The following is a 16,203-nucleotide window of genomic DNA, read 5'->3' as shown; positions in this document are numbered from 1 at the left end:
AAAAAAGCGACATTAATAACGACTACAGACTTTGCGTCAATAAATCAACGCCGTCAACAAACCGATTATAAGCGGCTTGCAACTCTGCAACGCCGCAAACAAAATGGCTCTGATTTTTGCAGACTAAAAAAGATTCATTTTGAATTTTCGCAATATAAAAATGCCAATCATTTGGGTAAAATGAAAGAAATAAAATATAAGTTTAAATGGTCGTGTGTACGAGAACAACATAGGTATTACAAGGAAGATTGTACAAATAAAATGGTGTTGAAAGTTTGTGATTAAGATTTGAATACAAAAACTAGTTCTTATAAAACGGCACACACACACGCACGAGCTGCAAACAGCTTCCCAAAAATGGAAGGTATGGATCTGTGGACGTCAATGTTTTCAGCAGATTTCGATGAAGGTGGTGGTGAGATGGAGGGCCATAATAATGGCGATAACGCGCTTGCAGACGAGTTTATGGGAGAAGAGGAGGAGGAAGAACAGGAGGCTGAAGAGGATGAGTGCTCGGCCGACGAAAGGGGCAGCAAACAAAAAGGACACGAGCCCGATGACGATGCCATATTTGATTTTGAGCTAGAGCCCATTGTTAGCATTGCGGAACCAGAACTGGAACCGTTGCCCAGGCAAACGGCGGTCCCCCTTCAACCCCCAATGCCAACGGGTCCGGCCATCCGACCCCAGCACCGCCAGTCGTTGCCAGCGTCGTTCAGCTCTCAGCCGATGGTGGCTCGTGGCGGTGCAGGTACACCGTCCACACGGCCAACAACCTCACAGATCAATGCCACTGATGAGAACGGCGTGCCCATCAATTATGAACTCGGCGTTACTTATATATGCCCCGCTTGCGGCGCAGAGTATAGGCAGCAGGACATGTGGAAGCGTCATATGAATCAGATGCATCAGTACAATACCCGACGAGGTCTAAATTTCGTGGCCATTGACAAGTTGTATCACCGCTGCCTGGAGTGCAACAAGCGCATCGCGATGCACAGCAGAGAGAATTTGCTGAAGCACAAGTTTACACATTTGCCATTTAGGTGCACCAAGTGCCACATATGCAAGCGCGAGTACAAATACAGGCAGGACCTGATGGTACATCTTCGAATGGTGCACTGTGATGAAGTGGTGGCCATGATGCGTGGTGGCAAACTGAGTGCCGGACGCAAGACGCGTGTTCGTGAGCCGCGAATCGAGCAGCACCGCGAACATTACGGACAGGTTCATGACGAAGATGGCATTGAGGTTAAAAACGAGGTGTTGGGAACGGAAGGCAGCGCGGAGGCAGCTCAAGAGTCCCATCATGATTTCGAAGATGAGTACAGTCACACTTCCAACCAAGCGGCTGTAAAGAAGCGTACCACTTCTGTGGGAGCTAATGGCAGCGGTGCAGCGGATATTTGCGAGGACTATATACACTATATGTGTCCGGATTGTGGCACCGATTGTGATACACACGCCCAATGGAGTCAGCACATTGAATTTGTACACGATTACGTCAGTCGAAGGGGGCTGAACTTTCGCTGCGTGGATATGCAAATGCAGTGCCTCGAGTGCAAGCAGGTGAGACTTGGTATGGTTATATCAGAGATTGCTTTATATTGCCATATTTTTTCTCTATTCAGTTTGTTATCCCGAACACCATTAAGACACTGCGCACACACAAGTTCAGCCACTTGCCACAACCGGAATGGATGCGTTGCAAGCTGTGCTATAAGGGCTTTACAGAGCATCATGAAGCTATAACGCATCTTCTTAAACAGCATAATTTGGAAACCCTAATGCCTGAGAACGAAGAGGAGGAGCAACCGCAGCCATTGGCTATATCCAGTGTGGGTGATGAGTGTGAGGAGAATCCTGGCATTAGCTGCGATGATGAGACTTCATTGCATTGGGACGATGTGCCTCGCCGTGGTGGTCGCATCGGTAGCGATGATATGTACGAACCGCATATTGATTATCTTTGTCCGCAGTGCGGCAGAGAGTTTATAGAGAAGAAACATTGGCGCACCCATGTTGTACAAGTGCATGGCATGAATGATTTGACCAAGTTGAATTTCGAGGTGATCAACGATCGCCAGTTGAAGTGCACCGAATGCGAGAAGATCATAACAAATGCCTATGGCATACAGAATGCCCAGCAGCACAGGATAACACATTTGCCCTACAAAGCGTACGCGCGATGCCGCAAATGCCACAAGTCCTACACGGATAGAAAGGGTCTTGTCAAACACTTGGCAACATACCATCGTGTGGGCTACGAGCCGCGCAAAGTAGTTGGATCAGGAGCAGGTGTTGCACCATTGACGCCAAACAAATCTCACACGCCGCGCAAGCAAATCGTCACCGTGGCCAATGAGACATATGAGATTATATATTTGGATGAGGAGCAATCACCGCCTAGTAACAACAATATAAATGATGAGAACGATTTCGGCGAGCAAATGCAAGCGGACGACGATGACTACGCCCTAGGCAGCACCAGTGGTTTAATGGGACGCCAGCCGCAAGCACCTACTGCTGTCGCTCCTGCACCAATTCCTAATCAGAATCGTTATAAATGCGTAGACTGTGGCTCGCTATTTGCCACACAGATCGCATTAAAGACGCACATCAGCGAGGAACATGATTTTATGGACACGCAATACAGTGCCAAAAAGTTTGACAATGCGGAGCCCACGGAGGAGGCTGCTGCAGTGCCGGTGGCCGTTTCAACCACTGCAGCTAGTTTGCCTGTAAAGAACACCTCGGGAGCTTCCACCATAGAGCAGAATTATATATTCCTGTGCCCGTCGTGCGGCAAAGCCTACAAGACACAGTTCGAGTGGCGTCGCCACATCAACGAGGAGCACAACTTCGACAAACGGCAGTATTTAAATATGCGCCAGCTGGACAAATATCGCTATCAGTGCACCCTTTGCAAGGATGTTGTGTGCAATTCTAAGCTGAAAGGCTTGCAGGATCATCATTTTCGTCATTTGCCTTATCGGCTGTATCTGAAGTGCCTGGTGTGTGGCACCTGCTACAATCATAAGCCCAACATCGCAGCGCATCTGCGTACGCGGCACAACATCTATGAACGGGAGCCCTCATCTTGGCGGGACCAGCACCAAAAGTCCCAGAATGGCCACGAGCAGCACAAGCATAAGGATAAGGATGGGGATACGCAAGCCACTGCTGCCACCGTCACAGGTTCTGCCTCACCTACTCCCAGTAGCAGTCGCACGCTCAAGCCACAGCCGGGCGTGTTGCCGACGAGACCCGCTGGACTCAACACATTAGAGGATAGTATATCGTATCACAATGCCGTGGATCTGGACTTCATCACCTATTTTTGTCCTAAGTGCAATAAGAACTTTGACTCGCACGCCTTTTGGCGCAAGCACATCGTTGAGGTACACAACTACAATAGTAGGATAGGCTTGAACTTTCGCCAGATTGACATCCATCACTATCTGTGCCTGGAGTGCTATAAGCGTGTGACAGTGACGCACACTAAGGGCGCCATTGGGCAACTACAGTCGCACAAGTTCCGACATCTGCCTTATCGCTCCTTCAAGTGCTTAACCTGCTCCGGGGAGTTTGTTCGCAAGCAAATGTTCTTCAAGCACTTGAACCGCGACACAAATCGTTGCGACAACAAGCCGTTGACTGGCCAGGAGAATGACGAAGATACAACGGATCAGCCAGACAGGCCGCCTCCCATGCTCGCAAAAGAGACAGTCGATGTCGCGACATATCGCTTGATGTGTCCTCAGTGCGGTGATGGGTTCACCACCAGCAGCAAAGCTCTGTGGCGAGAGCACATTAACATCCATCATGGTCTAGGCAAGCGGGAGATGCTGCACATGCGCAAGCTGGGCGACGAATTGTATCGCTGCACGGACTGTGAAGAGCAACTGCAAACGAAGCAGCTGAGAGTGCTGCAGCAGCATCGATTCCAGCATTTGCCCTATGCCGCATATATACGCTGCCAGCTATGCGAACAGCAGTCGCCGGATGGGGTAAGTCATGGTGTGGCGGCTGCCGGATTACATAGTATGCGTGAACTGCAACAGCACATACGCGACGTACATCCGGAAGTAGTGGCGCAGGACAAGCAAATGCAAGTGCTATTGGACGAGGAGGATGATAGTCAGCAGCCGGCTGTTGGCGGAGAAGCAACTGACAGTGGACTCTATATGCCGCTGCCGCCGCATTTGCTAGACGATGCTGCAGAGGATGTGGAGTTTGAGGAACAGTATCTGCTAGGTTAAACAGAAACACTGGCCAAATCTTGCCAGCCCAGTGTACAACAGAATCTGCAAGTCTGCCAATAGGAGACCCCATTTACAATTTAAAATCTCTATAACTACATATATATATACATATATCTAACTGAGCATAAGTATTTATAGATAGTTTATGGTTATACGACTCTCATAAGAATTGAAATTTCCTTAAGAATTCTCGTTTAATTACTTAAGTAGATTATAAATAACACTACAACTATTTATTATTTATCACCATGCCCTAATCTCCCAGTCGAGTACCACATACAGATATACATTACATTACAAACTAACCGTGAAATTATTATGAGATTTCTGAATTAGCTACTGATACATAAATAATTCATATATTGACAAAGTACAATCTATACTTTGTCCTAATTTATAGTTATTTGTTCGATGACAATTAACTAGTATCTCATTTTACAATGATTGGTCTCTATTTCGATTAGTTCTAGAAACACAAATCAGAAAAAAATTAGCAACTTAATATTTAATATTAAATTAAATTATATCTCTAGGAAAATTTATTCTTTTTATTCCAAAACGAATTCAAATTTTATATAATTGACTATTTCCTCCAAATGGGGAGTACAAATTGTATTTTTATCTTTTTAGTGATTTTTATCAGCTTTAAACTTGTTCCAGCCCCTTTTTAGTTTTAACTTTAGCCTTTCGTTAATATACTGAAAATAAATAAGAAAATAGAATATGACAAAAAATTGTTTGTGTTTCTCTATTGAATCAAACTTGGCTCAAAACTGCAGAATATCATTCGACCAATTGGATGCAATACGTTCGTCCACAGTAATGTTACCTGAGTACCTCTTAACATTCTGTTAAACATCTAAAGGTAACATGAGTGAAAGTGAGATGATGGCTACAAATATTCTGATAAGATTATAAATCGAAAATTATTATCAATGAAAGTAAACCCAGTACATACTACTTCAATGACATACAGCCGATCAGGCGAGGGGCTTAAGTACTCGAATTATTTAAAGAATATTTATTGACACGAGTTATTATTAATTAGTAATAGTATTTTCGTTTATTATTAATTTCGACTAAAAACCCATATAACATTCCACAAGTGTTTTCTTTTTCTTGAATTTTTACTGCGTGTATATGTATTTATCAACGATGTTTGTAGTTTGTGTAGTTGTGGTTTGGCAAACACGAGTTAACAAAAAAAAAAAAAAAAAAAAAAGGAAAGAAAAAAGACAAACAATTTGAAAAGTATAAAAATATGTATATTGATATACATATTTATATACATTTAAATGTCAGACATATCGAGCAGCTGACACTGCAATGTGATTGTGATCCAATTTAGTACGATAATAATACGATATGTATATTGTTTAATAGAATCCTAAATCTAAAATTTATTTCATTTTTGTGTATTTCGTTTAATGTTATGTAATACAATAAATAATAATGAATACTTTTGGAAAGCATAAACAAATTGCACGCATGTAATAATTGCAACTATTTAAATAATAATATAATATAATAAAATACAAATAAGAACAAAAACTGTTTTCTTATTCAATATAAAACAAAACTTTTGCTGTTTTTCATTTTTGTTTGTTTCTTTTGCCAAATACTTTTCGTTTGCGCATGGAATGAACATTATCTAATTGACTGTTCTTTAAACAGTTTTCCTTTGTGGCTTTCCCCACTATCGTTTCGAAGCTTACAATTTGTCAGTTCCTTTCTCTTTTGTGCACGCCTGTCTCACTATTCGACTTTGCCTTAGAATTGATACAAAACTCATTCATTGAGTGTGTGTGTTTAGTAACAATTGGTTTCTCTTTGTTGTAGAAGTAATAGTAAATGGTTCTGTTTTTATTATTGTTATCTGTTTGCAGCCTCACAGCGTGGGCATATTCCTTCTGCTACTGCTTGCGCCTCCTCCAGGAGCTAACCCATCCTGTTGCGCCTTTTGTTTGGCGCGACGCGCTTTTTGACGGGTATGCTCGATTTGGAAGTCTTCCACACGCAAGTTGAGCCGCATCATATTGTTGATGATGAACTCTTCCTCCATGATATGCTCGGGCGGGGAGCGTAGCACCTCTAGCGTTTCGCACAGACCAGTGCACGTTTTGCGCACCTTGTGTCGGCTGAGTGAGGCACCAATGATAACCAAGGCCACCTTAAACATTACTCGGATGCCCTCGGCGAGAAAGCAATCCCAGACACGCAGCAACGTCTCCCAGGGAAGAGTGCGTGTCATGGCGCACAGGAACCAGTCCGTCATATAGAGCAGCGGCTCCACTTTGTGCTTCTGCAGGTGACGATAGACGGGTGGGCAGGTTTTCTTAAGCAGTCCCTCCAGGATGCCTGCATCATTTTGTATCACCTCGAGACCAGGTATAAAATAGTCCTGCAAGTAGCTATAAACAGGCATGAGTTTTTACATAGCTCAAAATGAGGAGTGGCGAGACTTACACATCACATACGCTTACGAATACCCAGAAGGCATCCTCTGCAGGCAAATGCATCAATAGAAATGCGGCTATTGGCGCTTGCGCTTGACAGAAGCCAACCTTGGGATTATATATCGAATAGGCCTTGAGCACATTGAATAGCTCGATTTGGCCCACCTTCTCCTCGTCGAGAAACATTTCGTGAAACGGGAACTGACGATGTTTATCTTTTCTAATCTCCTCTATGGTCGATGGATTGCCGGGCTTCTTCAGCAGCTCCTCATAGACATCGGGATTCTTTTTCTTAAGCAAATAAGCGCCGGATAGATAGAACCAAGCTTTTGGGCGCACCGATTTAGGTATGCCTTTACGACATCTGTCACGTATCTATGATGTGGAGTGGAATAAAATGTAATAAATATTTGAATTAATTCACTTATCGCTTACTAACCTTTTTGTAGTTCTTGGACATATAAATGGACCAGTTGTCAATCATGTAGAGCCATTTCTTTTCACGCGCTATGATTTGTGCCTTGGACAAAGGCTCTTTGGGTTTGTCACTGCGCTGAAAGCCGCCATAGAAACCATTGCGATCGGGGCAACTGGATACGGTGGAGCACAGCGAGATGGTATCCAAAGCTCGCGGTGGCGTTGCCATCTGTGTCACTTGTGCTGCGCAGAACGATTGCAAACTAAATCCATAAATTATTACAACACTAACATACGCCCACAATAAAGCAATTTAACCTGAGTACTCAACAAGTAGATGCCCTATACACAGCGCTACTTTTTAATATTCTAAAACGGGAAAAAGTGTATTTCCAAATAAATTATTTACACAATTAAACCAGAATATTCGACATTTCTCATTTATTTTAAAATAATTCTTTTCTGCATTTTTTTTTATAGTTGATTAAACTTTCTTAAATGGGAACAGGGTATATTAAGAAAGAAAAACAGCTTAAGATATTTGTAAGGGTAAGTGTAGGTGGATTGCGAGAGAGGGCTACGATATTGAGATAAGAGAGACAGAGAGAGCGAAAGAGAGGTAGAGCGCACCCAACTACAAAAAGCCAAGATAATTTGCATTAATAATCTGATGTTTGTATTTGTAAAAATGAAAAACTGCGCAATTAAGTGCGATCAACGTAATTTTTGACGGTTTCTCAATCATTCTCTCAATATATTTTTTCGTTTGGCACATATTAGTCACATAAATATATACATATATGTATATGTTAAAATTTCGTATCGTATACATGTCTTTCTCTAACTGTAGATATGATTTTTATTGTTTATTTATAACGATTACTTATCAGCGGTTCACTTAGATAATAAAACCTTGAAGATTTGAGTTATTATTTGGTTTCCTATTTATCTGTATGCGCACATTGGTCGGTTTATCTGAAGGAGCTCATCCAAGCTGGCGCTTCGTTTTTTTTTATGCGTGCGAAATAACGGAACCATTGCAACTATTTCAAAAATCATCTATGCAATGCCAAAAAGGTCTTAAATAAATTGCTAAAAAGACAGACAAAAGGGGCAGACGGCAGAACAGCCGGCACAACTGTTTTAGAGTTATATACATATGTATGTATGTATATAAGCCAGCACGTGAAATACAAAATCAAAGAATTTACGAAGGAGCACGGCATTTATAATGTTTACTCAATTAGTCAGCAACGGACGTAAAAAGGGAATAGTAATCTATAATAAAAAAGGTAAACAAAGAACTCAACTAATGAGCGATATATGAATAAACTGTTACCGCAATTGTATTTTACAATATTTACAATACAGTGATATCTCCGAAAATGGTTTTACTCATTTACTCAACTTGTTTAAATTAATATCAAGTTTACTGAGTGGAAATGGAATACAAATATAAAAAAAATTTAAGTTACACAAATGAAGAGGGAAGTGTAACAATCTGGCATTGCGACCTCTTATAAGAGTGATCTTCCAGTTGGACACCGGAAGATGCAACTCAAATGCCAACTCAGACGTAAGCATTGTCAGTTCGAGTGGCTAATGACAGACGACTAACTAATTGAGGCAACTGTGTATGTAGTTGACTTTAATAACCTACTGAATGCTTAATTGCAAAACAAAAAGCGAGTGAGCAACTACGCAAGTGAGCAAATAAAAGTGCAAATGCAGCGCAGCTGCAGGGCGAAAAGAAAGTCGCTGTGACACAATTCTGATGGGGAATTGCGGCTGACGGATTGGAATCACTACATTTCTTATCAGCAACACATATTTCGAAAATTGGTGTCTAGTTAGCCCAAGTCAATTGTGAAGGTTTTATTGAGTAATATAATACACACACCCACACACACAAACTGACACGCACAAACACATACACATGAACATAGCTCAGGCGGTTTGCGGCCCACCCACCATCAGTGCTCTTGGCTGCCATTTTGCTTGAGCGCTCCAAAAGCAAGTGTCACTGTATGATACTATGGCGGCTGTGGTTGCCTATGTGTGTGTACAATACTATGCAATTGTTATTATTAACGCGACGCTCTCGCCTGCTTGTTCCCGTCATACACATTCACGTACACTTTTTGCTTACCTTTCGAGTTGCTTGTTCTGGCTGGTTGCTGTTGTTGTTGCCTATTGCTACTGAACTGCTTCCGTGGAATGCGCAATAGTTGTTTTCACGTTTAACTTTCTATGCTTTCTTGTGTTATTCGTTTTGTTTCACATTTACGCACACACTTTGCGCCCGCACAAATGTGTTGCATTTATTGTGTGAGTGGAACCACTATTTTCCAATTGGATTTTGTTTATTTCTTATACAAACTGGGAAGGGTGAGGTAGCCATCGGAATGACACTTGTTTTCTTTTCTCATTTGCTTATTTACGCGTTAATGCACGTTTGTAACTTGTTCAACCGCACTGCTTGCTTTGGCACACAAATTGTTATTATTTTAACGTGCTTTAAGCAAAAATTGCACAAGAAATACAATTATTTTTTTGGGAGCTACGTGTGTTGCGCGAATGAACAGCCGAGCACTTAGCGATGACATTTCGTTGGTCTTTGTACGAAAGCAGTGTTGCATAGATTTCGATAGGCGAGACGCAGGTGTTCATGTAACATTAACAGAATATGTTGTGTGAAAAGCGTTAACAGTTTATTTAGCGCGGAGATTCAAAATGTTAGTTCGTTAAATATTAAAAATAATTTTATGAAAAATGCATCTTTAATAGATGGGCACGTTCCACTTCGGCAGTTGAAAATTTTCTCTTCTATGATCGCCCAGCATAAAGTGTGCCAGATGACATAGTACCAGCAATAAAAATGGTAATCCTTGCACAATAATAAAATGTATGACTCGAACCAAATCTTGCCAAGAGATAATTTCTGAACGTATTCGAAATAAAGCAATTATCGCCATAAAATTGCACATGATGAGCAGCCTACAGAAGATGTGCCGTCGACTTAGCCATGCCATATTACAATTCGCACAAATGATGCACAGCAAAAGGAAGATCGGCAACAAAATTTTGATTGTGATCAGAAGTCCATTTATGAGCGTCGAATAGAAACCAAAGCCCGTGAATCGCATGTAGAAGCGAAATTTATCTACTGCATCAATGTTGCCAATGACGAACAAAGAGTAGCAGCTATAAATTAGTATATACATTGCCAGTGTGGATTTCCGATTGATGCCTGTTCCGATGCCTTGGTTGAGACGCAGCTGCAACTGTAGTTCCATGGCCAGTAGTTGTATGACCAGTGGTTCATAGGACGTGGAAAGTAACGCATACAGTGTACACAAATCGAAGAGGAGCTGCTTCGCACCGTCCCGTCGTTGACGCGGAAAAAACACATAGCAAGCGAATGCACGAGCAATCAGTTGAAGTAAACACGCCTGCGAGCTGAAGAGGACGTGCAGTCCAGCCAGGAGCAGTACCATGCCATTGAAAATGCAATATCGCCGCTTTATCAGCTGCGGGCTGCAAATAAACGGACGCACTGCGGTGATGAATAGGCTGCCGAGCAGCCAATTACCTTGCCAATAGCCCAGTGCCGGAGGCAGCCACGATAGCGCTGTGAGAGCACAAAGAAGCAAAAACCAGATGACACAGATTGGTGAACGCTGCGCAAAAGCGATCCGATTATGGTAGCAGACAAATCCAAAGTAGATGAGTCCAATGAAGCGGCGAAAGAAGAAGCCGGCAAAACAGCAAATGGAGAACAGCATGAGCATTATCAGCTGGCGATACGATATTAAGTATTCCTCATGAAATGCACCTTTGTAGCTCCAAAGGAGCATCGGCAGCAGGAGGATACCACTAACAAGCCAGGGCACACGCTGCAACAGCACAAATATGATTAACAGAAAGAACACCAGGCGCACCAGTGCCTCGAATATTAGATTTAGCACATTCTGTGATCCGGATTTCGTGCCACGTAACTGATGCACCCAGGCCAGAAAGGCGCAGGCGCTGGCCCAAAGCAGCGCTTGGCGATAGTAGTGGACATAGTAGTCGGTCAACTCCAGAAGCTTGGGCATGAAACCACTGCAGTACTCCGTGAGCGTGATGTAGCGCTGCTGATGCCACATCGAATCGGCCGTCCTGACGAATGTGTGGATATTCACGTCGCTTAGCTTATGACTGGGTAGGAGCTTGGTCAGGAGACCACGTTGATGTCGGCCTAGTGCCGCTTGCGCCAGGTTGACAAACTGTAGCGCATTCAAGTAAGTGGCATGTGCTTCATGGAAACTGGTGTTGAGCAGACCCGCGGGCAGCTGGCCGCGATTGTGCATTGGGAGCGGCAGACCCAATAGACCACTCATCACTGAGACCAACTGTTTGGCGTCCAGGACGTGCAGCGGTAGGCGTTGTCCCTCTTCAGTGGCCACAAAGCTGCGACCTGGTTGGGTCGAGCAGTTGGCCACACCTGCGCCCCATAATACAAATGGCATCTGCACCTCCCCGTTGTTGCTGGTATTGTTGTCCCCTATTAGGAGTTGATCAGTGGAATAGTTTAATGAGTTCCATACATTGAGGCAGCTTACCTAGTGATCCGACATGCCGTGAGGTCAGCAAATATGCAGTGCGCTGATCCTCAAAAGCCCGTTCAATTATGTTGTAAGTCTCCCAAATGGCACGTTGTGTATAGTTCAATTGTTGCTGATAGGTTCGATATAAATTGGGCAGGTTAAGGCCCTGCGCCTGGATAAAGAATACCTGACCGGTGAGGTTCTGCATCTGGTGGGATGCTATTAGAATATGAGTTTTCACTGCCCTAAATGTCCACTCGTCCAGGACGATTTTTTTGGTGTTATCGCCTTGAAAGTTCTCCTTCAGCTCCGCTGAGCACCAGGCATGGCTGGAATCGCTCCGATTGAAGATTGTGTCAATGGGTATTCTATGCACTGCTGCCAGGACATCCTTATGGCAGCCAGAGAAAAGTGTCGTAAAAGTGTCGCATCTGTTAGTCACACGCGCACGACTTATACCAACCAGACCCTGATGCAGAAATATCTGCTTCAGATGCGGCACATTACGGCAGCGTTGTTCGAAGAATGACTCCATGTTGAGTCCATCGACAGCAAAGATGACCAAACGATTGGCTGGCGGCTTTTCCAGCAACGGTTTCTGTGGCTCCAACCCACTCAGCTGCGTGCGCCGAAAGTAGATGACGTACACGGAGAACAGCAGTAGCAGCTGCACAGCGCAAGCATACCAGTAGGTAATGCCCATAATAAAAAGTATACCAACAAAAAATAAAATAAATTGTCAAATGTTAAAATTTACGAATGGAGGAAATACTGCCTAGGCGAGCTAGATATAGAAATCTAAGCTAACTCATGTCGAGATATTAAGTATTATTTTTATAAATATTTTTACTTAATTTATTACTCCAACAGTTATTAATTATAAAAACAAGAAAAAGCTAAAAGTTAATGGATTTTAAAAAGTAAATATTTATATACATGTACATAGTATTTATATTATTTATATATTATAAAGTATTTTTGAAAGAGTAATTTGTTACATATGTATGTATGCCCACTATTAGCGCGGCAAATCGGAAAGTACTATATCTGGAAATAATTAATTATTTACATAAGTTTCTTTAGACTTCAAATTTAGGATATATTGGGTTGACAACCAAAAATTAAAAACTACATTTACTACATGTGGATGGAAACTAAAAATTTTATGAATAATAGTTCTTGTTGGACAGCTCTATTAATTTATAAAATTGGCAATTTGGAAAACCTGAATTTTTCAGTGTATGTTACTGCAGACTCCATCTTGAACGCTTTACTAATAAATATTAACATGGTTTTGGCAGCAATATTGTCTTATTAAAAAATCGGTCAGAATTATCCCATCAGAGTAGGCTGTGGGATATTTCCAAGTCAAGTAAGCTTTGCTCCTTTACATATGTGAATTACTCCATTAAAACTCTCAATCATTAATAGGTCATAGAAGAAACAGTACTGTTTCTTATTTTTATTGTTATTTTTCAAAAATGTGGAAATATTTGGCTCTGTTGGTGCATATATTGCTGCTTGGATATATTTCGTTGATCTATTACCAAAGCTCGGTTATCAATGGCATGAAAGCACAAGATGGACATCGCTCTTTAGGCTTGCAGCCGCCAGCAGATCGTCTGGTTGTATTTCTCATCGATGGCTTGCGCGCTGAATCCTTATACAGGAACAAATGGAACGTCCTACCCAATTTGAAACATCTATTTATGGACCATGGCCTGATTGGTATATCGCACGGGAGTGCTCCAACCGAGAGTCGTCCCGGCCACATTTCCATCTTTGGTGGCTTTCAGGAGGATGCTGCAGCAGCCTTGCGCAACTTCAAAAGAAATCCTTCCGTTTTTGATACGGTATTTAATCGCACGATGGGCGCCTCGTGGGCTTGGGGCTCCAAGTCTGTGTTGCAGTTCTTGAAATATTTGCCAAACCATGAAATGTATTTGGATATGCATACCGAATCGGAGCTCACGGGAAACAAGTTTACACATAAGTTGTTGCACAGTAAAGTGCGTAAGTTTTTGGCTGGATCATTTGACAATTCGACGCTGCCATCGGTCTATCTTGTGGATTTTGATAGTCTCGTTGGAAATGAGACTGTGCTCAAGCCGAACAGCGATGAGTTTTTAAAGGCTCTCAATAGTACTGAGACGGTCATTAATCAGCTATATAATTTATTTGAACAATATTTCGGGGATCAGCGAACTGTGTATCTTCTGACATCCGATCATGGAATGACCGATAACGGTAATTACTTCTTTTCTCAGATCTCTTTTACATATTTACAATATAAATTAGGTCGTAGGTTACCATGATCATAAGAGCTTTGAAGCTCATGTTAGTTTTTACTATGTAATTGGTAGACTGTGCATCGATTTAAGCTGAGCAGGACTGAGTTGTTAATAAGGCTGATATTGTTATTGATTTTGCAGGTGATCACGGCGAAGACAGTTTATTTGAGATTGAGATGCCATTCATCTTTTGGGGCGCAGGTATCGAGCGACTGGAGTCTCCCTTTAAAGATATCTACGCGGCGAAGACAAATGGAACTCCAATGCAATTCCAGGAGCTGAAGCAGGAACAGCTCGCACCTTTGATGTCCGCTTTGATTGGACTGCCACCGCCACTGAATAATCGGGCCACACTGGTCATGGGCATGATGAATGTCAGCCGAACATATGAGGCACACTCAATGTACCTGAACGCACGCCAAATATTGGCGCAAGTTGAACAAGTATTGAATAAGCAAGAGCGCAGCTACATCTGGAAATGGCTGCCCCGATTTGAGCGCCTGGATAGACACCGCATAGCACACTTTCATGAGCAGATCCTCACCCAGATACAGAGCGGCTGTCTCAATGAGGCAATACTGTGTAGCCAGAGGATGATACATTCGGCATTGGAATGCCTAGAATACTATAGACTATACTATCGTATACCACTGGTGGTGGCCTGCATGCTAACCTATCTGGGCTGGTTCTACTATCTGCTGGCCAAGCAGGGACGTGCCGAGCATGAGCCCACACGGGGATGGTTCACTATTGCAAATCTGATCCTCTTGCTGATTGAGCTGCTCGTGGCTCTGACGTGCGTTTTGCATAGCGTCCCATGCAGTACCAGTTTCTATCTATTGGTGCCAGTGCCCATGTGGGCATTGGCTCTGCGGGAGCAGGGCTTGCAGTACAGCTGCATGCGTGCTCCGCTCATTCAGCTGGCCTGGATCGGCGCTGCCGTGGTGCTTTTCATTGCCACGTACTTCTTCAAGCCGCTCATCGCTTTGGGCTATCTGATCGTGGTTTGTGCAAACAATGGACACGCCTTTACCCGGGCTCCTAGGCTACGATTTTGGCTGTGGGTCGCGGTGGTTGCCCTGTTGACCGGATTCACGGTGAAGCGCCCCGATTTTGGATGCAATTCAATAGTATTGCTATTCCTGAGCATGCTCGTGACCATACTGCGTCCACTGCTGATGAACGAGCGACATGCCTGTAGAGTCTGGCTGAGCAATGGAAGTGCTTTGCTGTTGGCCACCTATTTAGCCTATGAGCGCCTTTCCAAGAATGAGATCAACTGTGTGCTGCAGGGCGCTGCCTGGTTCTATGTATTATATGCATTCATCTCTATACCCTATAGCAATACGAAGACACCGCGTCGTCGTGTTCAGCTGATTCTCTTCAACTTGAGCACCGTATACACATTGTTAAGCGTCAGCTATGAGTCGATATTTATGCAATTGCTCTGCACCGAGTTTCTGCTGGGCATGCAGGTGGACACGGGAAAAAAGAATTGGACAGATTCAGAAGACAGCGAGGGCGTTGAGGACGAGGCGAAACCCGACAAATCTTTATCTTCGGAGGATCACATCAACAAAATCTATCGCTATGCTGTGCTCATACTTGTCTACGCTTATTTCTCGATGATTGGCACCGGAAATCTGCTCGATATCAGTGCATTTGATACGAGCTTTGCCCACATCTTTGTTTCGGACTGCTCGACGGTTTTAATTTTTTTGCTCTACACGCTGAAGGTGATGATACCCCTAATTATTATCATGAGCAGCTTGTGCGCCTTCCGTGCTTATGTCCGCCATAATCTGTGCGGCATTTTTATCTGCTTGTTCCTGATCTGTGATGTGTTGTGTCTGTACTTCTTCTTCTTTGTGCGCAACAGCGGTTCCTGGCGCACTGTGCGCGAGTCGCTTTCCCAGCAGCTGATCGCCCATGGAGTACCCATGCTATTGGCCGCATTCTCGTTCATACCAAATCTACTGCTGAGTGCCATACCGCTGACCATGCTGCCTATGCTCAACTGGAAGAAGGACGTAAAGATGACACAACTGGGTCAAAGTCAGGTTTAAAAAAGTCAGGTTTTAAAAAAAAAAATTTTGAATGTTCCGAAAATTTAAGTGTTTATGAATTGAATAAAGGTTCAATTGGATTATCATACCCTTTTATTTAAATCGTTTAAAGGCTCAAA

The 16,203-nt window shown here is 43.1% G+C and overlaps 4 protein-coding genes across 5 annotated transcripts; 2 read left to right on the top strand and 2 right to left on the bottom strand.

Moving 5' to 3' along the window:
• Window positions 1–357: 357 nt before the first annotated feature.
• LOC108613760 (uncharacterized) lies at window positions 358–5,508 on the top strand. The gene is made up of 2 exons (XM_018007461.2): window positions 358–1,569; window positions 1,632–5,508. Exons 1-2 carry the CDS (start codon window positions 358–360, stop codon window positions 4,260–4,262), a joined length of 3,843 nt encoding a protein of 1,280 aa, XP_017862950.1. The 3' UTR covers window positions 4,263–5,508.
• A 127-nt stretch (window positions 5,509–5,635) lies between these two features.
• On the bottom strand, window positions 5,636–9,738 carry wkd (TBC1 domain family member whacked). 2 transcript variants are annotated; one of them, XM_018007551.2, is made up of 4 exons: window positions 9,288–9,738; window positions 7,161–7,401; window positions 6,732–7,096; window positions 5,636–6,676 (listed from the first exon to the last, which is right to left on the bottom strand). In XM_018007551.2, the coding sequence occupies exons 2-4, from the start codon at window positions 7,365–7,367 to the stop codon at window positions 6,154–6,156; spliced, it is 1,095 nt and encodes a 364-aa protein (XP_017863040.1). In that variant the 5' UTR covers window positions 7,368–7,401; window positions 9,288–9,738; the 3' UTR covers window positions 5,636–6,153. The 2 variants fall into 2 exon arrangements, with proteins under 2 accessions (XP_017863040.1, XP_017863048.1); XM_018007559.2 differs by having other exon boundaries at window positions 7,161–7,381; window positions 9,288–9,737.
• Window positions 9,739–9,827: 89 nt separating this feature from the next.
• Window positions 9,828–12,430, bottom strand: LOC108613778 (GPI ethanolamine phosphate transferase 1). The gene is made up of 2 exons (XM_018007497.2): window positions 11,743–12,430; window positions 9,828–11,684 (listed from the first exon to the last, which is right to left on the bottom strand). The coding sequence occupies exons 1-2, from the start codon at window positions 12,428–12,430 to the stop codon at window positions 9,919–9,921; spliced, it is 2,454 nt and encodes an 817-aa protein (XP_017862986.1). The 3' UTR covers window positions 9,828–9,918.
• Window positions 12,431–13,123: 693 nt separating this feature from the next.
• LOC108613773 (GPI ethanolamine phosphate transferase 1) lies at window positions 13,124–16,195 on the top strand. Its single transcript, XM_018007483.2, has 2 exons — window positions 13,124–13,974; window positions 14,160–16,195. The coding sequence occupies exons 1-2, from the start codon at window positions 13,209–13,211 to the stop codon at window positions 16,082–16,084; spliced, it is 2,691 nt and encodes an 896-aa protein (XP_017862972.1). The 5' UTR covers window positions 13,124–13,208; the 3' UTR covers window positions 16,085–16,195.
• The last annotated feature ends 8 nt before the right edge of the window (window positions 16,196–16,203 follow it).

Source organism: Drosophila arizonae, chromosome 2 (assembly GCF_054131065.1).
Source record: "Drosophila arizonae isolate 15081-1271.41 chromosome 2, UAZ_ARI_1.0, whole genome shotgun sequence".
Taxonomy (NCBI): Eukaryota; Metazoa; Arthropoda; class Insecta; order Diptera; family Drosophilidae; genus Drosophila; species Drosophila arizonae.
This window is presented reverse-complemented; position numbering and strand designations above follow the sequence as displayed.

What these genes read in the sequence shown, in the direction of transcription:
- LOC108613778 (XM_018007497.2), bottom strand. Translation starts at nt 12,430, where the DNA reads ATGGGCATTACCTACTGGTATGCTTGCGCTGTGCAGCTGCTACTGCTG. An exon ending in ACGGCATGTCGGATCACTAG is followed by an intron (nt 11,685 to 11,742) that starts GTAAGCTGCCTC and finishes AACTCCTAATAG; the next exon opens with GGGACAACAATACCAGCAAC.
- wkd (XM_018007551.2), bottom strand. Translation starts at nt 7,367, where the DNA reads ATGGCAACGCCACCGCGAGCTTTGGATACCATCTCGCTGTGCTCCACC. An exon ending in TGTCCAAGAACTACAAAAAG is followed by an intron (nt 7,097 to 7,160) that starts GTTAGTAAGCGA and finishes TCCACATCATAG; the next exon opens with ATACGTGACAGATGTCGTAA. An exon ending in TTCGTAAGCGTATGTGATGT is followed by an intron (nt 6,677 to 6,731) that starts GTAAGTCTCGCC and finishes GCCTGTTTATAG; the next exon opens with CTACTTGCAGGACTATTTTA.
- LOC108613773 (XM_018007483.2), top strand. Translation starts at nt 13,209, where the DNA reads ATGTGGAAATATTTGGCTCTGTTGGTGCATATATTGCTGCTTGGATAT. An exon ending in TCATGGAATGACCGATAACG is followed by an intron (nt 13,975 to 14,159) that starts GTAATTACTTCT and finishes TTGATTTTGCAG; the next exon opens with GTGATCACGGCGAAGACAGT.
- LOC108613760 (XM_018007461.2), top strand. Translation starts at nt 358, where the DNA reads ATGGAAGGTATGGATCTGTGGACGTCAATGTTTTCAGCAGATTTCGAT. An exon ending in AGTGCCTCGAGTGCAAGCAG is followed by an intron (nt 1,570 to 1,631) that starts GTGAGACTTGGT and finishes TTCTCTATTCAG; the next exon opens with TTTGTTATCCCGAACACCAT.